Genomic DNA, 21,888 nt, shown 5'->3' on the forward strand with positions numbered 1-21,888 from the left:
AATGTCAATAATAAAAAAGTTTTTCCTCTTGTAGAAGACAATCCGGGGACATACTGTATAATTAGTATTTTTGACAAGATTTATATTTATGTCAATTCTTAGTAAATGACGTCTATTGACCTCGCCAGAAGATCGATGTCGATTGTCATTCCCAGCCGTCTTTGACGCCGTTTTTTTTCGATCATACAGTATTTAGTTAATATAATGTATATTACATTTTTTTTAGTTTTTACATTATCAAAAAGAAAACTTATTGAAGCTTTAACCATATTAAAAATTTCTGAGAAATTTAACTCAATCATTTTTCTACGTTCTTTATTTCTAATGAATGTGAAAATACTACAATAAAATCGTGGAAAAATTACATGTTGAATATAATATGAATAATACAATGACATTTTTAATAATAGTACAACAGAAATTGTTTCATAAAAAAGAGGAATATTACTCATCAATTTTTTGGACCTCCCTATACGAATTTTAGCTAGTTCCGTGATTTTATTTGATCTTCCAAGTTCAATGTCAAGTTTACCATTTTAAAATTATTTCTTTATTCAGTCAGACAAACTGTCTTGCATGTGGGTACCATTCTTGTTTTATCTGTTTATCTGTTCATGTTTTCAAAAATGTTAGACACATGCTCGGTAAGTTTTCGAATTTATGATAATTTTCGAAATAAACTCAGTTTAGGAGAGAACTTTGTACCTCAAATAAATTACTTAATAGATAATGTAATCCTTATAGACTAAACTGGTGATATGATTGTGAATATTGTGATATTTCAGACAGATTTGAACAAATTTGTTTTTTTTTTCGAAAATATCTAAATCATTATATACATATACAGGGTTGTTCACCACATACGACACGGAGTATTGTGGCTAAACGATGAGATTTTTACAAATTGTAAGTTTGGGGTTCGTTGAAGGACTATTAGAGCTACAATTTAAAAATATTTTTACAAGATACAGAGTGTCCCAAATAAATAAAAAATATCAAAGTTGTATTTGTTTAAATGGAACACCCTGTATATTATTACATTTTTAGTTCCTACGATTAAAATAAAGGTAAATTTGATTAAAGTTTATTATACTTAAACCTTACCGTTTTTGAAATATTTTCAATTTTGTGAAATTGCAGTAAAAGTTTTAACGCTTCATTTCTCCAAGGGTATCAATGTTTTTAATACTAAATATTTAATGAAGTTTATTTATTGATCAGTTATTGTGTTGCAATAATAAAAATAATACTCCCTTATACAGAGTGTCTAAAAATTTATTTTAAATAATTATTAGCTTCAAACGGCAATAACTTCTTTAATTTAAATGGAATGCCCTGTATATTTTAGGAGAATCAGATGCACAATTAAATTGTCTATCAAATTGTATAAAAAAAATATATAAAGTCATTTTTTTATATAACACATTTCAGCTAAACGAAAGTTGAGCCAAGCCCGGCGCCGAATATGCCCATGGTTGGCAACAATGGATTTAAAAATCGCGCCCTCGATTAAACACTGAGAAACGGTATTTCAAGATCAACCTTGGTATCTATTGAATTTCTAAATCATACTGTATATTTTGACCAAAAACAATAGACAAAGAAAATTATTTAACTATCCCAATCTTTGTTTTGATTTCACATTTCACCACTTTTGTTGTTTATTTATAGTAATGAATGTTTGCACGTGTCATTTCGAGAATTTTCAAATAAATACAACTAAATATATATCTTTTGTCGCTTAAATATCATCAATTTATTTTTAATCGATGAATGAGACATATCGCACATAACTGCCAAAAAATATAATTATTGTCATCGCTTACTTAGAGCAAACTTTTTATCTCCGACGTCATCAAAGTTCTGACGTCAGCACCAAAACAAATCCAAAAATCAAAATACGCCCATCGTTGGAGAAAGTGTCGCATTCTGTCAAAAACTGAGACTTCTAGTCGTTTAACCCTAATTTAAGGAGCTTTCAAGGAAATTGCCGATACGAAAAAACGAGAAATCTTGGAATTGTGGTATTCTCTCACCTCCCGATCTTCTCTCGAAATCGCAGTTGGCCAGGAGAGGGCTCCTAGAACGGTAGTGTTGTTGTGATCGTGGTGGGCTGATATATTTTGATTACGTTACCATGGAAACCACGCTGGAAAACAAAGCCAGGCATATGGACGTGCGTTGCATATTGTTCGATCTGGACAACACGCTGATCCAGACAAGGAAGGGAGATGCAGAGGCTTGCGACAAGGTATTTATTTGATCATATGCGTGTATGTGGAATTTTCGGTGATTTTTCAGACGGTTGTTACGTCTCTGGTCGATCAGCTGACGAGGCAGCATGGTGTGTATTAGAGATGGGTGCCCTGATCGATAATATTTCTTATAATTGTTATTTCGATGTTTCCTTGCAATATGGAGTGATCACAATTAAAATGGACCAAGTCCAATTTCCTACTATTTTAAGATAATCGTCTTTATACGTTTATAAAATATTGTTTTTGCAGTAGAGATTATTAAGCAGCTATAGTCTATTTCTGTTTTGTTTCTGAATATTCTCTTGATTCCTTTCAAAAATGAAATGGATCAAGTCCATAAAATTAAAGCTGTGCGCGATTATAACACGTGTGCTAAAGTTAAGAGCTAAAAAAAATATTTTTTAATAAAACGGACGACAATGAAACAAAGTCTGAACCATCAGCCATCTGAAAGGTCTGATTCAAAATTTATCAAACATCTAAAATATCGCTTCAAGCAGCTATGATAAAGGTGCGGCTACACACACTACTGCAAGCTTGACAAGCATGCATGAACAATCTTTTTGTACAAGCAAACTGTAGCGTCTGTAGGGAAAATTTGCGCAAGCATTTTAATTGTGCAAGCCGCTTGATGATTGATTGAATTTGAATCATACAAGCTTGGACAAGCCATGCTTGCGCAAGCGAAACGGTACGTGTGTACCACATGTATTCAGCTTGTACAAACAATAAACAATTAGTTCAGTCTGTGATCGTAAATGAGCTGTACGTCGCGTCACCATCATGTCTAGCGATCTGAAAAGTAGCAATCGAGGATTATTGGAAGATTTTATTCGCGCATACGAAACTCAGCCGTGTCTTTGGCGAATTAAATCACCAGAATGTCATGATAGGGTGAAGAAGGATGCAGCATACAAAATTTTACTTAATAAGTATAGATTAATTGACGGCCAAGCCGATAAAAATGCCGTTATTAAAAAGATAAATGCCTTCAGGATTCCTTCTTCTTTTTCTTCGGACTTCCTTCTTCTTTTTCGTGGCATAAACTGAAGCTTGTTCAAGCATGCATGTACCGTGTGGCGGCGAAGGTAAATTATGCATGGCTTGTACAAAAAGGTTGTTCATGCATGCTTGTCAAGCTTGCAGTAGTGTGTGTAGCTACCTTAAGAAAAACATGTGCCAAAATATGTGCAACCGCACTGTTTGGAAGAATGGTAACAGTTTGGTCTTCAGTCTTGGGTGTTATTTGTTCTTGTATTCTTTAGTCATTGTGGATAGCACTATATTATACTCCTTTCTTAATCTTTTTTGTCAATATTCCGCATAAGGATTGTTTCCCTGTTATTGCATAAAACAACTTAATAATAATATAATTATTAAGTTGTTTTGAAACGTTAAATATCCGTACGATCCGTACTTAAAACGTTAAAACATTAATTGTAGAACATATTAATATCAAATTCACAACTTCAAGATTGACGACGTACCTAAAGTGGACCATCACCTGTATTTTTCGAAAATTATTGTTCAGTTTAAATAAATAGTCTTTCTTAATCAATAAATATTACTGTGATCACCCGGTCGACATATATTTTTGTATTTATTCTAAAGTTTACGAAAGACAATATTTTTTAATCTATATCGATAGAGAATAATTATCGATACTGTAACACCTCCCTACATATTTGTCAATCGAAAACTAACCTCACTTTGGAAAATCAAAAATAATCCTTGAAAAGCGGATTTTCGTGACGAAGAGGAAAAAAGCAATGGTGCGAGCGTCGTCGTCGTGGTATAGGCGTCGGGACGCCGTCATGTCAACGACTGGATCTAAAAATACGTAAGGCGATACCGGCGGTGGAAATTGCCGAATATAGAAACCTCTCGAAGGGGCGGTCTAAATATAACCTTAACGCTAGCGCGCCTGTAGTTTTAGTGTCTTTTCGAAATTCCGCGATTGTGGATAGTAGTTCCAAACAGTTTCTCCGAGTATTTTCGTGGTAAACATGGCGGGCGAGGTATCCGACGCCGTTAAAAAGTGCTGCAACTTACTGAAAAACTCTCCCAGCGACACAGAAAAGTTCGCCGCATTGTTTATGGTCACCAAGCTAGTGAAAGGAAAACATGCCACTCCCGCAGCCAAAGTAGCCATTTTCGAAGCCATCGGCTTCGATTTTCTTCGCCGACTTCTCCTCACTACTGACGTCCCTGTCGATTGTCCCCCTTCAATATACAAATCCGTAGCCTTATCAATAATAACAGTGTTCTGTTCAGAAGAACAACTGGCTACAAAGAAGGAAATGCTCGACTTTATACCGGTCTTCTTGGACATTGTTCAGTCAGCAGATGATTCAGAAAACGACGACAACCTCATGGCCATCGGCGAGGCCTACAACTGTCTCAAAGGCATCGCCCTGTTCCCTCCGGGCCAGAGAGCCCTAATCAATGCAGGCGCCATCGACAGACTCAGCCAAATCTACTCATCTGCTAGTTTTCAATCCGATGAAGCCTTAAATATCCTCGGACTTCTCGTTGCTAAAAAAGGCGCCTTATCTTGGGACCCCAAAGACCCTAAAGCCTTCCATGCGCTAGTAAACAAGATTGCCATGGACTTCGAAACAGATCAGGATAAAAGAAAGTTTGAATTGGCAGAGTGTCTTAATGCTATCATCTTTAACTGTCCTAGAAAAGTGGTTTCTGAAAGTGCTACAAGTGAAATATGGCCTCAGAGTATCTACAAAGGCCTGAGTGATATCCTTCAAAGCAAAATAGGTCCAGCTCAAAGGAATCCTGCTCTTATTCTAGCCTCAAGCATGTTGGATTTGCTCGGTGTTGAATGGTTGTTTTCCGATGAAGAAAAAGGTAAACAAATGTATTTACTTTTAATTCAGTTGGCGGCAATTGAAGTAAGGATGCAACTGGATGGGAAAACGCTTAAAGGAACCCAGGCAAATCAAAACTTGATCACCGCCTCGTACATCATTTTGGAACTTTGTTTAAATTTCATGGCTCAAGACACAGTGGACTTGGATCAGAAAGAACGCCAAAGCATCTACACAGCCCTGAAAGGGGCCTTTACTGCCGTCATTAACCTACTCCTGAAAGTGATGCAGGACAAGAACAAGCCCCAGGGTGAAGACAAATTGTTCGTCTGTGCTACAATTCGCGTTCTAGCTGCTTGGCTAGCTCAAGAAACCACCTCAATGCGCCAGCAAGTTTACCAACTCTTGCCTTTCATACTGGAAATGGCTTTTGATAGTTTCCATGCTTATAAAGCTCAAAAAATCGCTGAAAAAGCTGGTCAACCTGTCGATAATGATCCGTTCGGCAAAGTGGATATTTTAAGAGTTCTGTTACCAGCTTTGTGCCACTTGGGGGTCGAGGACGATGCCAGAGCTATTTTGCTTAAAGCCGAAGGTGACAAGATACTTTTAGAATCCTTGGAGTTTCATTGGACTATCGTGAACTATAAGAGACCACCTGTTCCTAGAGCTGAAAGACTTAAAGCCTTAACTCAACCCAAACCTGAACTAACTCCTGAAATTCTGGAAGATATGAAAGACTCCAGGGTTGCTATGAGCAGTACCTGTAACGTATTAATGAACATAACTGTCTTGGAAGCTAAATATGTTGAGAGTAGTCCAGTTTTCAATAACTTGCTCAGATTTATTTTCGATAGCTTGCCTGAACTTAAAGATACACCTGAAAATTTAGTCCTACATGGAAACTTAGCTGTATTAGGATTGCTGTTACTCAAACAGTTGTCTGGAAGGGTTAAGAAGAACGACTTTTCAATTTGTAGATATATTCAGGCCACAATCCGGTTCCTTTGGGATGCGTACATAATAGATGAATCGAATGACCCAACTGCTTTGGTAGTTTCGATGGCTTACAAAGAACACTGGATAGAGTTGATGGAACTTTGGTTTTTGGGTATGCAAACTATAGCAGGTATTTTGTCTCAGATCCCCTGGATCAGCGATTTTATCATTGAATCTGGATGGGCTGAAGGCATAGTAACTTTGTTAAGAAAAGTGAAAGTTGGTACTTTACCGCCAAATGTAAAATCAGCATTTGAAGACTTCTTATGCCATTTAGTTGATGCAAATGAAGACGTTGCTGACGTGCTAAAGAAAGCAGAAGCTCTTAGAATCTGTCGGAATCACAGGTTGATGGAATTGGGAAAGAAATTGTTTGGTGACTAAGACTGCTATAAATTAAGAGATTTTATATCACTGATAAGCTCAAGCTTGTTTTCACTTAATGCATTTTTGTTTGAAGTGTATTTGAATGAATATAATAAATACTATTTAAATTTATTGTTAAGATTAAAGAAACATTTTTTTATACAAAAATATATTGATTAATAAAAACTTGATTTTTGAAAACAGTCTATTATTTCCCTAAGTATTCAAATTTATTTTGAGAAATTAACAAGTCTAGATAAAAATAGCTCGAAATGTTTCCAGAAATCTGTGTAGTTTTAAGATCTGTTACTAGACAGTAAATTTAGACCATGCTTAATACTGTTTACATAAAGGATATTATTAGAACAAAGTAACAAATTTTGAACAGATGCTATATTATTAACTTGGCACTTATTTAAAAAAAACCTATATAAGTAATCTAGTAAATAGTCTTCAAAAATATACCTTTTAAGGTTTCATATCTAAATGAAAGGATAAGATGCCTGTATTACTTTTTCAAACAAATTTTGTTGCTCTATTATTAGATAGCGAATGACCTGAGGAATCGGTACCAAATCAGCAAAGACAAAGCCACATCGATATGTACAAGTTTTTTAAAAAACTTCAGACAATGCCCAGAAAATACCCTCATGAATCTCGACACGTGGAGGACTTTGTTGTGGTCTCAAGCTTTGGGTGAACAGTTTCGACATGATGCAGGTACGTAAGCAATTGTTATTTTTAGTACTTTTATAGTACAACTTTCACTTAATTTAAAGGGCTGAATTTTTGAAATGTTTACAGCAAAAAAAAGTCGAAAACCAAATGTTTATTTACGTATTTGACATATTTTCTAAAATTCATTTTGACAACCATATGTTTATAATTAAATTAGATCTGTGGTGAACGTAAATTTATATATGATATTCTGTCATATATCAAGGTAAAAGCAAACACCAAAGACAAAAGATAGTTTTTTTTGTTACAGCTGTCAGGATGAAAAACTAAGGTTATAATTTTTTATAACCTTAGTTTTAAAACTTTTAAAAATCTTTTCAAAGAGAAATTTTTAATTTTTTTGTATTTTTCGTTAAAAAATGGGCAAGAAATCAAAAGACAAACGTGATATTTATTATCGCAAAGCTAAAGAACAAGGATGGCGTGCCCGTAGCGCATTTAAACTATTGCAAATCGATGAAAAGTTTAATATTTTAAGCGGAGTGACCAAAGCGGTAGATTTATGTGCGGCTCCGGGTAGTTGGTCACAAGTTTTATCGCGTAAATTGTATTTGAACGAAGAAATCGACATCAAAGAGCCGACTAATTTGTTTTATACTGAAGCTTTAACTCAGGTTCAAACACCAGCAACTAATGAATCCAAGAAAAACGAAAATGTTAAAATAGTAGCTGTTGATTTACAGGTATGTATATTTTCAATTGTATACAATTCAACAAGGTGAAATATACAGAGGCATATTAAATTTTAGCCAATGTCTCCATTACCAGGCGTAATACAAATACAAGGAGACATAACAAAATACTCGACTGCACAAGAAATAATAACACATTTTGAGGGAGAAAAAGCTGATTTAGTTATATGTGATGGAGCTCCGGATGTAACAGGACTTCACTGTATGGATATTTATATACAGGCACAGCTATTATTAGGTATGAGCAATTTGACATATTAATTTATGATAGTTTTTATAAAATGCCTCTTTTTAGGTGCCCTACATATTACTTGTAACGTTTTGAGGGAGGGAGGGACTTTTATAGCAAAGATTTTTCGAGGCAAAGATAGTGATTTACTCACAAATCAACTTTTAACTTTGTTTCGTGAGGTGCACGTTGCCAAACCGAAAAGTTCAAGACATTCTAGTATAGAAGCTTTTGTGGTGTGTCAAGGATATTTTCCACCTGACGGTTTTGATCCCAAGCTAATGACACCATATTTAGAGGTCTCAAACAAAGATTTCAGTACATTAGAAGGTAAAATATTAGGAATCATTGTGATAGTGTATTTATTATGTTGTTTTTTAAGGAATAAACAGAGTTATTATCCCATTCATTGTGTGTGGCGATGTTAGCGCTTATGATTCGGACACTACTTACCCTTTGCAACTTAAGGGAGAAGGACCGTATGAGTACAGAGCTCCGGTCCAACCCCCCATAGCCCCTCCATACAGTTTCAAACCTGAACCCACCAAATCTGACATAGATCAGTTTTTGAAGAAGATCGACGAGGCTGCAAAAAGAGTAGGGTTAGGTTTGGGCGCGGATATGAAAAGCCTGAATGACAGCGTGAGAAAACTGAATTTGACTGATATAGATGATCAAGAGAGCTGTTCTTCTTCAAATTTCGATGACATTGCCGAGGATTCTTGTGAGAACGAGGCTAAAACTAAAGATATGTTTGATAATGGACCTTATTTTGATCTATTGTTGAAAGTAGAAGAGGTAAAAAAGCTTAAAGTGGTGGAGGAAGAACCTGAAGCCACCATAGAGCTGAGGAATGTGGATTTGAAAAATTTGCAAGAACTCGAGTTTCTGTGCGAGTATGAAAGTAGCGACCCAGAAATTATAGCTGCACTTTTGAAACACGTACAGCAAGGCAACAATCCACATACATGTACTTGTTTTTGTTCAGAGTAATAATTATTGTAGATGATATTGATTATTTTTTTTGTTGTAATATTTTCTTATCTAGATTTTTATTTTTTGACTAATAAAGATGATTTTGATTTTGTTTTTAAGAGTTATTAGTTATTACACAAAGCAATAACAACACCAGTTCATCTATTTTATTTATTCCTGTGCTGATTTTAAAAAGTCATTTCAGATTTATTCTGAATTATCTTAACTAAGAAAATGGGAATTTTCGAAAGTAAGACTTCTTTATAACGAACGTCTTAAATTGTAGAATATTTTCTCCTCTTGGCAACGCCGCTTTTTAAGAAGTTCAAGAAATTCAACCATAACCAGATGTAGATTAGTAATCGCAAAAAATTGTTGAAGTCGTAATGTTAGAAGCAAAGTTAAGCATTACAGTGAGCTACGTTCCTAATGTAATTTCTTGAGACTTTATTAGGAATATATCTGCGTGTAGTGGTTCTTTTTTCTATACAGGGTCAGGCAATAGTGCGCCGGGCATCTGTAGCTCATATAATAAAAAAAGTGAGAAATTTTGTTTAATAGCCTCTACAGGGTGACTCAAAAAAGTGTTAGTGGATCGGGATGATTTTTTTTTAAATGGAACACCCTGAATATTATTGCATTTTTGGCTTCCTTTTTGGTCACTTTACATAATCCTGAGATATTATGAAATATATGTTTTGATAGTTTCAAAGATATTAATAAATAAGTAAAACTATTTTTTTCGGCCTGAAATCAAAACTATATTAGGTATTAACTGTAGTGGGTCTGTACCAAGGATACTATAGAGATAAGGATAGTTCGATTCCTATCTTCCTGCACTGTCAGTTTTTTTACGTCATCTGGGGACCGAGTTGAAGTTGGCCCTAAAGATTTTAGACAGTGACAGTTATTTTTGCATTTGACGGACGAGCGCACAGTGCGTTGGAAGATAAATTTAGCGGGACAAAAGCGTTTGGTTAGAAATAAGCCAAAAAATGTGCACTGTAAGAATAAATAGTAGACATTCCAATTGATATAAAAATGCATGAATATTTTTTGTATTTCGATACATTTTTATCAACCAAATTTGGTCGTTTTCTGCTCAGCAAGGCAGAGATGATACGAAAACAAAATATTTACAAGTGCTTATACATTTTATTCCAAAGCCAAATTATGTTGAAGATTGTCAAAGGTATGTACTTTTCTACTGTACGTATATTATTTGTTAAAATCCGTCGTGCCTTTGTTCTGCAGATATCAAACTTTCACTTTTTTTCAAATATCGATATACTGAATGATGTAGATCTTTTGAGTTACCAATAGTTACCAACACAGGTACTCACAGTCACAGGGAGTTCAAGCTTAACAGGTGAATGCCCAAAAAGATTCATTTCAATCGGATAGTATAAAAACAAAACAACTCCATCAAAAGGCACTGAGTTTAAAAAATTGTCTTAGATACTTACTATATATGAATTTACAATTACCGAGTGTTAAAATTAAAATTAAAATATCTATCTTATTTATTATTTTCAAAATAAAATATATTTTATTAAAATAAATTAGAGAGGGTGTCACAAGATTACAAATTAATTAAAAAAAAAACTGCTAAAGAGTTTTTTGATATCATAATTTTATGTATTTGGCAATAGTTTACAATACGGTTTTTGTGTGTCATGTACGAATAATATCATAGTTTTATTATCTTGTATTTATTTATTAATAAATTAATTTGTTAATAAATAAATAAATTTAACCATATGGTTGCTATATATTAGACCATTTGCTACGTTCTTAGATTTTAAGTCCCAAACATTGCTCTTGAGATTTTGTCCCGCTAGAATAACCATCCGCCGCACTGTGGAGCGCTGGTCAGCGCGTCACGTAGCATTCCACGGCGACTACGACAGCGGCGATTTGACGCGATCGAACAGTCCTTTAGAATATATACAGTCCTTGGGTCTGTACTACCTTTTCTATAAATATCGTAATCTTTAACCATACAGGGTGTTCAAAATTGTATGCCAAACTTTTTAAAATATGAAATAGTCTCTTCGTTTTTTTTTAATGGAACAAAAACCTGTGTATTATTTCTTTGCTAGATGAAAAAAAAACGGCGTCAGCGGTGGCTATGAAATGAACATCGCTAGCATAAAAAAACATAGCTAGTTTTTTACGGTATTCTCCGATGGTGGCAGCACCGGCGGAGAACGCGCCAAGCCTATAGTGTGCTATAGGTGTAGGAACAACACAATACATTTTTCTTGGTTTTTAATATTTACATTTTTATATTTTTACATTTTACAGAAACTGTTTGTTATGTAAATATTGTTGTTGTTGTTGTCTTCGCCACCTCTCAAAGCCACAACAAGATGCAGTACGGCACCCGGCTTTAGTTTGTAGCTGCTGATCGCCTTGTCGTCTTTCAGTTGCTTGCCCTGAAATATCAGACGTTGCTGTTGCGGGGGAATGCCCTCTTTTTCTTCTAATTTTTCTTTGAGAACTGTAAGCAAAAAATACATTTTAGAAGATGTTTTCAGTATACAGGGTATCTGTCAAACGAGTACAAGTAATTTAAGTGTTCCTAATAATTTAAAGAAAGTATTTGAAGACGTCTGGCTCTTTGATATATCTTTTACTATGCTCTCTGGAACAGCATGCGGCCCGTCTGGCTGCCGGTAAAAATGTAGGATCTTCTTCCGATGCGCAGTAGTGAACGCAACGGGTATCGGCAGCCAGACGGGCCGCATTCTGTTCCAGAGAGCATAGCAGTAGCGGCTCGTGACCATTAGAACTGATGAGGCGACGCAAACTCGGACGAAAACAAAAAGACGGGGGGGGGGGTCTAAGCTGCAACAAGTTTAATTTTTTTTTCCTCAGATATAATATGTTTGAAGATTTAACCTACTAAAAATGTCATAAAAACTTTTTTTTTTGTTTTTATGTGTTTATTTTCTTTTTGTTTTTTTTAAGCAGCTAAGCAACAATAAGCTAGAGATTTTTTTGCTCCTCATATATAATAAGTTTGTAAGCATAACTTATTAAAAAAGTCATCATCGGAACTGTTTCTTTATTTTTTTCTTTAGAGTATAAATAATATAACTTAAACATATATTAGGTATTAGCTAACTAATCTAATGATCGTAATATAACAGCTCTAATTTGAGGTTTTCGTTCGGTTAGTAAGACGGAATTTGTCACATCAAGCTCTACGACGCGCGACGCGACGACATAAATAAGAAGCAAACAAGTAAAAAATAGTTAAAAAATGTAATTGTATAAGAATTATTCCTTGTAGGTTAAGTTTATTCGTCAGTCTTTAAAAATAGCAAATTTATCAATTATGTCATCATAAAACTTCCCTTCGTTCTCACTAAGGGTAACCAACAGCGCCTTTTCAATTGAAAATAAAGACAAAGCAGAAAGTCTATCTTGTAACATTGTATTTCTTAAGTAAGATTTTATCCGTCTTAGACAAGAAAAATCCCGCTCGGCTTGAACACTTGTAATCGGGATCGTTAATTTGTCTTTTTATCATTTGTTATAACACTTATCTGGGGAGTAGGTCTGTTTCCCTATAAGACCTCTCGCTTTTCATCCTCCTGTCTTCTGGAAAACGGGGTTTCTAGAAGGGACATCACAATGTCATGTACATGATTCATTTTAAAGTCTGATTATTACAAAATAAATCACTAAACTCTGAATTACGGCTAGATCACACTACTTGCTACTCACAAAAGCATAAAACAAACCGACCGAACAGACGTGACGTTTAGTAATTCCCCAAAATATCTAAAGTTAATTATTTTGACCAGTATTGCGTGGATGCCAAGAGTTCATATTATTCAAATTTATTCTATACTCTCTTCGATATACGATATTATTTCCATAATTATTGATGGGGTATTTCGTGAAGATCACTTAATAGATTAATTTTAATTACAAAGAGCATTATAATATCGCATTATCCAGCCATATCAAGCACGAACTATTTTTGAAGTTAACAATCAAATTTGTAAAGAATGGATTTTTTTCATGAATCTGGCAACAGCGTTGCACTTAAGCGATTTGGCTGTCGCCTCTGCAGCAGCTAATTTCACGCTTTCCCTCCGCTTCCCCGACCCACCGATTTCAATGTGTGACGTTTTAGTTCATTGATAAAAAAAGGTCGGCAGAGGCGGCAAAAAGTACGCCTCAGGAACGCAGACCGAAAAGATGCATTGTAGTCCAGTTAAAACAGAAACGATATGGCGCGATCGGTTGGTTTAGACCGGTCGAAAAGTAAAAAGCTTGGTATATTTTAATAAAATTATTCAATATTAATATTGCTATAATATAAATATACGATTAGCTGGAAATAAATTTGTGTACTACTAAAGGCTAGAATTTCGAGGCGAGGCGGCGCCTCAGTTGCCTCACCTGACGGGCCGCCACTGGAGCATAGTAAAAGATATATAAAAGGGCCAGACGTCTTAAAATACTTTCTCGAAAACGTTGCTAGCTCGATTTTCCTATATTTAGAATAATTCACACTGTAACTGTTTAAAACTAGCTTAGATAAAATCATATATCATACGTTATAATTGTGAACAACTATACCAAGACAAAACTCACCTATTATTTTGTCCGATGGTTCTACATCTATCATTCGTTCATCTCCTGTCAAGGTAACAACCTTTAATATCATTGAATTCAATCCAGAAAAATTATACGAGTTTGTTCTTCGTCCCTATCGCATTTGGTTTCCTTTTCAACAAGAATTTCGACTTTGTTAGACATCTGTCATGATTTCTTTGACACTTCCTGTCGTTTGACAAACAAATCTAGTTTTCTAATTGACCGGGGTTAGGTTATTTATGTTCTATTCGTGTAGTGTCGTGGCAGTGAGATAATATAGGTACATTATAGTTAAAATGAACCAAAACAGTGCGACAATCATTGTTTTGGAGGTTTCTTTATAATTAATGAAATAGGTTATGTTATTATGTTATGAATCAATGACTTCTGAGTGCTTTAACTAGTTGTAACGTAGCTCCATTCTTTAAACGATAGCTTTCGATGGTTTTGTTTCCCTTAAGTTTTTTTCCTTTGTAGCTTAGTCTTTGCTGCTCAACGTCTGTGCCTTCAGTTTCGGCTAGTTTTTCTTTCAAAACATCGATGGTATCGCTAGGCTCGATTTCTATGACTTGTTCGGGTCCTAAAAGTGAATATCTTTTCAAAATTTACCATTAGAATTACCTTTTTGTACTTACCCACGAAAGGTTTTATCCGTAAAATCATTTATACTAAGAATTTTCGTAAATATCTGTAAATATCTACATTAATTTTTCACTGAAAATTTTGAATTCCGCCATAAAGTTGAAAGTTTTTTTTATTAACTTGTCAATAATTTGACACTTCAGATTTTGTTTTCATGGTTACGGTGTCGGCGTTACGGTATTTTAGTGTAACTTTTGATAGCTCTCTATTATGATATAGGGTGTAAATGAATAAAAAAAAACGATTTTAAGTTAACGTTTCCTTTTTGCTTCTGAAGCTAATATGAACAGTCTTTCTTTGTTCTTTTAAATGAAATAGCCTGTATATTATTTTCAGTAGATAGAGAATTAAAAAATAAATATTTTTTGCAGATACACGCATTATTTTATATGGCTCTTTCAACGGTAAAATACGAGAGAAAAATTATTGGGTGGCTGTGATAAAAATTACTGTGAAAAATGCCATGATACAAAGAATACAAGGTATGCTATTGCGCAGGTTGGTCACTACGTCACAGGTGATAAACGGCACCATTGGTCGGCAAGCTCCGCGCGCCAATTTCAAATTGTCAAACAGATGACATAATAAATGTGAAAATAATTTTCCAAATGTCAAGCTCTATGATTTGACATAACTTTTGGGGTAATGTCCTAATTCTTCCCTATTTTAGGTCTTTTTTTATTAGTGGCAATTGGACAATATGAATATTTTTTTGTATGGCGTATGACGTTACAGGTGGTATGCGCAAACTTAACGCTTAAACACGTATATTTTATTTTGTTTTTTTTACATATTTTAAGATTTTTTAAAATGTATACAGGGTGTTTCGAAAAATCGGGTCAATGATTAATCACGATCCTGCTTAAAGCGCTTGACGTAAAAAGCTGATTTTTGGAAAACAGATTGACTTTAGGGTGAAGAGGTTCGATAAGAAGGGATTTTTCGAAACTCGAATTCTAAGGGGTGAAACTAACCCTCAAATAATAAAATATTTTTTATTTAAAAACCGGTGAGTTTTTCGGAAAAACTCTTAAACACGTATATTTTATTTTGTTGTTTTGTTTAAAAATTTATACAGGGTGTTTCATAAAATATGACCATTGAGTAATCACGATTCTGCTTAAACTGCTTGACGTTTAAAGCTGATTTTTGGCAAACGGATTGACTGTGGAGTGTAGAGGTTCGATAAGGAGGGGTTTCTCGAATCTCAAATTCCAAGAGGGTGAAAACGCCCCTCAAATATTACAATATTTGTTATTTAAAAAACGGTTAGTCTTTCGGGAAAACGCTTGGACATGCATAATTTCTTTGGTTTTTTTACATATTTCGAAATTTTTTAAAAAATCATACAGGGTGTTCCAAAAAGTTGGATAATTTCTTAACCACGATTCTGCTTAAACTGCTTGACGTAAGAAGCTTATTGTTGGCAAACGGATTTTTTGAAAGTCAAATTCCAACGAGATGAAACTACCCCTCAAATATTACCAAGTTATATAATAATATCGCCATATTGTTTTTTCTCATGCTGACATAAATGTGAGAAAATTTTATCTAGTTTGTATGTTAATGGAAATTCTTGCTTTGCTTTATCCTCACCATTACAAATGATTAATTCGACGCGAACGAAGTCGCTGGTACACGCTAGTGAAATATAAAACCGTGGATATCTGCGAAACCATTAAACATTTTGAAATACTCTAAATACAAAAAATTATTATTAATTATTTTAATTCTCCATCTTTAAAAAAATAATATGCAGGCTATTCCATACAATATTTACAAGAACGAAGAAAGATTATTTTATATTTTAGAAAGTCTGGCGTAGAATTTTGAACATCCCGTATGATTTACGATTACTATATTTATAGCAAAGCAAGTACAGACCATCTAAAGTAAATACCTAATATAGTTTTGATTTCAGGACAGTTCTTGTATTTTTAATAATTTTTTTAAGAAAGACTAAAAATGGATTTTTTTATTTATTTATTAATATCTCTGAAATTATCGAAATATATTTACTCATATCTTAGGATTATGTAAAGTGATCTGAAAGGAAGCCAAAAATGCAATATCATACAGGGTGCTCCATCTAAAAAAAATCATTCCGATCCACTCAAATTTTTTTGAACCACCCTATAGAAGTTAAAATATTTTCCTGAAATACATCCTTAGACAAAATTCCCAAGTTTTTTTATTCTAGGAATTGCAAAGGCCCGACGCACTGTTGCCGCACCCTGTATAGAATATTTAAGAAATATAGGTGGTGTACTAAATATTTGTAATAAGAGCTTTTCATAATTGTATTTTTTATGATTCTCGTTTTCTTTTTCAGATAAAATCTACAAGAAATGGTTGACTCAACGATACCAGCATTTGGCTCTATCGAAGAAACTCACAATCTTACTGAAAAATCTAAGAAAAAAGTACCAAATCGGCATAATAACCAATGGGACTTCTTCTGCTCAATGGGAAAAAATTGACATGTTGAATATAAGAGATCTGTTTGATATCATATTAGTTTCAGGTAAGCCTTATATAGAAATAGAAATAAAACTCATCTATACCGGGTGTTGCATCGTCGGACGGGACATAGGAAATCCCATGTAAATTTTAATGGGGTCAATTATTGGCTTCCCTAATTATTTTAGAGAATAATTCTATTTAGGTTTATTGAAGAGCACTAAAACCCACATTCAAAAGAATAACTTTAGATATTTATGATTAGCTCGTTTACGAGTTATCGCCGATTTATTTTTAAATATTTCTCCTTATGGCCCTGTATTTACTTATGAGCACCAGTCAAGGTAAAAGATAACTGTCAAATGAAGTTGTCATTTCAGAAATTTACCTATTTAGTGCTTTATTATTATTGAAAACTCATTCCTACATCAAAAATCTTAAAGATGTATTTATAAATACAAATTAATATGAATTAAAGTAAAAGAAAGTATTCAATTACAAGGTTAATTATAGTATTATTACAATATCCAATAACTTATAAATTTAGGTACTATTAAATTGTTAGAACTTTAGGATTTAAGAAGATGTTCAAATATTCCTCCATCGACTGCTAGACAATAACCCAGGCGATCATAAAATTCTCTTCTTATATTCTCTAGTTGGTAAACTGAAATTCTATTGCATTCGGCAGAAATAGCATTTTTTAACTCGTCTAGATTTGGGTATTTTTTATCCTTGTATATCCTGTTTTTTAAATGGCCCCAGAGGAAGAAATCATTTGGCGAAATATCAGGAGACCTTGGTGGCCAATTTACTGTATGATTTAGGTCAATAACGTTTCCGTTAAAACTATTGTCTATATAAGTATTCCCGAACAGCCAGGGTACTATGTGCCGGGCAGCCATCCATTTGATACCAAACTTCCTGATTTTCTCTAGCGGCATCATGTAAAGCAGGTAAAATATGATTTTTGAGTAATTCCAAATAATATTCTGCATTTAAATTTCGCGTAAAAAATAATGGCCCGATAATATTGTGTCCGAATATCCCTGCCCAAACATTTACTTTCTGTGGATATTGCGCCCTTGTTTCGACAAACCTGTGTTGGTTTTCTTTGTTCCAATATCGATAATTTTGAACATTTGGTTCATTATTTAAGGTAAACGTGCATTCGTCAGTGAAACATATGTTTTTTAAAAATTCCCTATCCGTGTTTGCTCTTTCCATCATATCAAAACAAAACGCCTGCCGCCGTATTTCGTCCCCATCTCGTAGCTCTTGGTTCTTTTCATATTTGAAGGAATAGTATTTATGTCGTTTCAAAATTCGAAACGCTGTAGTGTGATCTATTCCTATTTCATCCTCAAGTTTCCTTGTGCTGATCTTTCCATCGTTCTCTTCCACGCACAATAAAACTTCCAAGTCGGTATCATTTCTTGCATCTTCTCTTTGTTCCTGCCTTGCTTCACATCTGCAGTTATTTATTAGGGTACCTTTGGTCTCAAATCTCTGGATATTCCTTGCGATTGTAGATTTTCCAGGTATCGGTCTATTCGGATACAGAGCAGCAAACATGCCCGACACCTTTTGATAACTATTTCCTTGATAATACCATTTAATCATTAATACTTTTTCTTCGGTAGTGTAATTCATGGCTAATTTTTTCGATGTAGGTATGAGTTTTTAATAATAATAATAAAGCACTAAATAGATAAATTTCTGAAATGACAACTTCATTTGACAGTTATCTTTTACCTTGACTGGTGCTCATAAGTAAATACAGGGCCATAAGAAAGGAGAAATATTTAAAAAGAAATCGGCGATAACTCGTAAACGGGCTAATCAAAAATATCTAAAGTTATTCTTTTGAATGTGGGTTTTAGTGCTCTTCAATAAACCTAAATAGAATTATTCTCTAAAATAATTAGGGAAGCCAATAATTATCCCCATTAAAATTTACATGGGATTTTCTATGTCCCGCTCGACGATGCAACACCTGGTATACATTTTTTGTTTTAAAGTGCCATACGATAGAAAAAAAACGGCGTCGAAGACGCCTGGGACAATCGATGATAATTTTTATTAGGTCAAGCCCTAGACGTTATTACTTGACACGTACTTTTCTTTATTTTTTTTAATGGCGCTAACTGCCAATTGGCCTTAAGAACGTGGCCTTTTATTGCTTCAGAATCGTTTGTCAGATATACCCTGTCGTAGCGGCGCCGGCGCGGCGTAGCGTGGCGTCAATACAAGGGGATGTTTACAGTTGAGGGTTGGAACCTTTGGTGTTACACAGCAAAATAAAAACACTAAATCACCACAATACACCAAAACACTTTTACTTTTACACTGGACGCGCGTTTCGCTAACCATGTTAGCATCATCTGCAGATGATTATAAACTCACATGGATGTAATAAGTAACTGCAATTTTTGTATAAATTACCTTTATTTGAATAAATTTACTGAGAATTTAATGTATTATAGGAGATCTCAGTTTTTTTTATTTTTTTTTCTCTATGATAGAAAATAAATCAAATTTGACAGCTATAATTTTCTTTTAGGCGACCTAGTCTGTGAAAAACCGGACAGAAGAATATTCTGGAAGGCCTGCGACGAACTTCACGTCAATCCCAAACACTGTCTCATCGTCGGTGACAAATTAGAAACCGACATTTTAGGCGGCGTAGAGGCACAATTGGGCGGCACAGTTTGGGTGCCGCTTAGTCGCCCTTTTACTCTCAAACAGGACGACCCAGTCCCAGATTACGTCATCCACGACGTCATGGAGCTGCGTTGGCTACTTGATGACGTGGCGGACGCAGAGAAAGGACGGTTTTGTCCCGAGGACGACTGTAACTCAAACGGGAGCGATTTCAGTTGATATTTGGTGTTTAGGGGGGTGGTAGCACACGTTTTTGTAGTATTAATGTGTGAAAGTGTTATAGAATGATTGTTTTTCTTAAATGAACTGGTTCTTGTTGTGAATAAGGTTGTATAATGTTCTGTAAAATTTGCAGGACACTTTAAAATGTTTACAAGAAGCCCTTTACTATCAGATATACAGGTTGTTAATTTGTTTATTACTCGCGGCAAGAGCTTTATGGTTGAAATATGGCAACCTCTATATTAACCGCTAACCACTCGTCGATAGACGACGCGACGCGCGACGGGACGAGTCGGCAGAACAGTGCATGCTTTCTCAATAGACAGTGTTGCCATTCTGTTCCCCTGTAAGTAACTGTCCAGTTAACAATCTGTATAATATAAAACTGGCAATATGTTTTAGCTCGTTGTATTGCTGGTTGTATATCCTCATTAAAAAAGTATTGTTTGATGTGAATTTTATTGATCTAAGATTATACCGGGTGGTACGTCGTCGTTGGAAATATAAAAAAATCCCATGCAAATTTTGAACTGTCTAAATATTGGCTCCACTATTAATTTTACAGCTTGAGTAGCGGTATTGACGGTTTCATCATAACGGATTTTGTTATGATGAAAATAAGCAGCAAAATATATTATCGATTGCAGCAAATATACCTAGTTTACATTCAGTATGTCCAATTAATATAGAATATTATACCTATGCATACTTTTAAAAATTTGCTACCATTATATTTTGATAGTTGAGTTTTTGAAATTATTTGTTCGTAAATAGGTTTTTTAAAGGTTTGCCTATGCTGAAAATATGCCAGATTTGAACAATTTTTGACAAGCCGATTTTAAGTAATTTAGGAAAAACTGCGCCCATCTATTTTTAAGCATGTTTTTTTAGAATTGTTTAGAATTTAGAATGAGTGGGAGGGGGGTTAATCACTTCGACCTTACAGATCCATTGTGTCCCCCTTTCTTGAATCATAACTCATCATACAGTCCCAGGGCTTTGACAAAAGCCAGTATCTGGGACGGTTTTATAGAGGGTAGTTCTCCATCTCCAATATCAGTCGTACCAAAATTCATGGCACGAATGGTTGTCGTCTCGGCGCACTCAGTGATGAGGTGTACTGGTGTTTCCCCATCTTTCCCACAGAATCTGCATTCGCCGTTTCTTCTTAGTTTCAATCTACTGAGGTGTCCATTGAGGAGACAGTGTCCTGTTAAAAACCCCGTGACAATCCGAAGATTGTTCTTACTCAGAAAGATCTGTGATTTTTCTTGATCATAAGCCCTCAGAAACTTCTTCGAGTGTCTTAGACCATTGCAAGATTTCCATTCCAGGTTGCGGATGGAATCTTCCAAGTTCTTGAGTTTCGCCTTGAGTTGGTTACCACTTGGAAAGCAGAACGGTTCTGGTCCAGTTAGTGGAGTGTTCGCTCCTTTCCTAGCTAGATTATTTGCTTTTTCATTGCCTTCTATCCCTTGGTGAGCAGGCACCCAGTGTAGGAGGACTTTGTTTTCTTTTGCCTAAATTATTCAGCTTCTCTATGCATTCTTTTGACCAATTTCGAATTGATTGATACTGAGTTGATCGCCTTTAACGCTGCTAGACTATCAGATAAGATGGCTATTTCTTGTTTCCGATAGTTCCTATCTAAGATAAGTTGTACGCATCTCTCGAAGCGTAGATTTCTGCCTGTAGGATACTAGGGTAAGTGCCCATTGGTTCCGGAGTAATTAGCTCTCGGTCCAAACACTCCGATCCCTGTTCCCGTATGGTTTTGGAAGCATCAGTATACCAAGTTATGGTATGGTCTTTTAACTGCTGGGCAAGCGTTTCGCTCTTCCAATCCTTTTTATTGCTCAATACTACATTGAAATGTTTCTCAAAGTTGTACGTTCTTGGCATATCGTCCACTGGGAGTTGCAGGAGTGGTATTTCCTTTATGAGGGTGTTCCAAGCCCCTGATCTGACAATTCTCCCAGTACTAATTCCGTAAGTGACCATTCTAATCATTGTCGCATTGGCATATCTACCAATGACAATGTGCAGTGGTGTTAGATCTAGAATGACCTCCATTGCTGCTGTTGGACAGGTTCTCATGGCTCCTATGATGCAAACGCATGCTAGTCTCTGGACTTTGCATAGGTTTAGCCTTGCCGTCCGTTGCTCTAGTTTTGTGTACCAGGCAGCTGTTCCATAAGTAATCA

The 21,888-nt window shown here is 35.0% G+C and overlaps 4 protein-coding genes across 5 annotated transcripts; 3 read left to right on the plus strand and 1 right to left on the minus strand.

Moving 5' to 3' along the window:
- Nucleotides 1-447: 447 nt before the first annotated feature.
- Nucleotides 448-20,285, plus strand: LOC115887983 (N-acylneuraminate-9-phosphatase). 2 transcript variants are annotated; one of them, XM_030907560.1, is made up of 4 exons: nucleotides 448-644; nucleotides 6,991-7,165; nucleotides 16,671-16,862; nucleotides 19,362-20,285. In XM_030907560.1, exons 1-4 carry the CDS (start codon nucleotides 615-617, stop codon nucleotides 19,679-19,681), a joined length of 717 nt encoding a protein of 238 aa, XP_030763420.1. In that variant the 5' UTR covers nucleotides 448-614; the 3' UTR covers nucleotides 19,682-20,285. The 2 variants fall into 2 exon arrangements, with proteins under 2 accessions (XP_030763420.1, XP_030763419.1); XM_030907559.1 differs by lacking the exon at nucleotides 448-644 and adding an exon at nucleotides 1,525-2,251.
- On the plus strand, nucleotides 3,957-6,577 carry LOC115887962 (neurochondrin homolog). The gene has a single exon (XM_030907534.1). It carries the CDS (start codon nucleotides 4,265-4,267, stop codon nucleotides 6,461-6,463), a length of 2,199 nt encoding a protein of 732 aa, XP_030763394.1. The 5' UTR covers nucleotides 3,957-4,264; the 3' UTR covers nucleotides 6,464-6,577.
- LOC115887970 (putative tRNA (cytidine(32)/guanosine(34)-2'-O)-methyltransferase) lies at nucleotides 7,468-9,177 on the plus strand. Its single transcript, XM_030907543.1, has 4 exons — nucleotides 7,468-7,866; nucleotides 7,933-8,113; nucleotides 8,171-8,434; nucleotides 8,487-9,177. Exons 1-4 carry the CDS (start codon nucleotides 7,543-7,545, stop codon nucleotides 9,095-9,097), a joined length of 1,380 nt encoding a protein of 459 aa, XP_030763403.1. The 5' UTR covers nucleotides 7,468-7,542; the 3' UTR covers nucleotides 9,098-9,177.
- On the minus strand, nucleotides 11,344-14,484 carry LOC115888002 (NEDD8-like). Its single transcript, XM_030907581.1, has 3 exons — nucleotides 14,332-14,484; nucleotides 13,694-14,276; nucleotides 11,344-11,582 (listed from the first exon to the last, which is right to left on the minus strand). Exons 2-3 carry the CDS (start codon nucleotides 13,764-13,766, stop codon nucleotides 11,374-11,376), a joined length of 282 nt encoding a protein of 93 aa, XP_030763441.1. The 5' UTR covers nucleotides 13,767-14,276; nucleotides 14,332-14,484; the 3' UTR covers nucleotides 11,344-11,373.
- Nucleotides 20,286-21,888: the final 1,603 nt, after the last annotated feature.

This window comes from Sitophilus oryzae, unplaced genomic scaffold, assembly GCF_002938485.1.
Source record: "Sitophilus oryzae breed Bouriz unplaced genomic scaffold, Soryzae_2.0 scaffold_682_pilon_pilon, whole genome shotgun sequence".
Classification (NCBI taxonomy): domain Eukaryota; kingdom Metazoa; phylum Arthropoda; class Insecta; order Coleoptera; family Curculionidae; genus Sitophilus; species Sitophilus oryzae.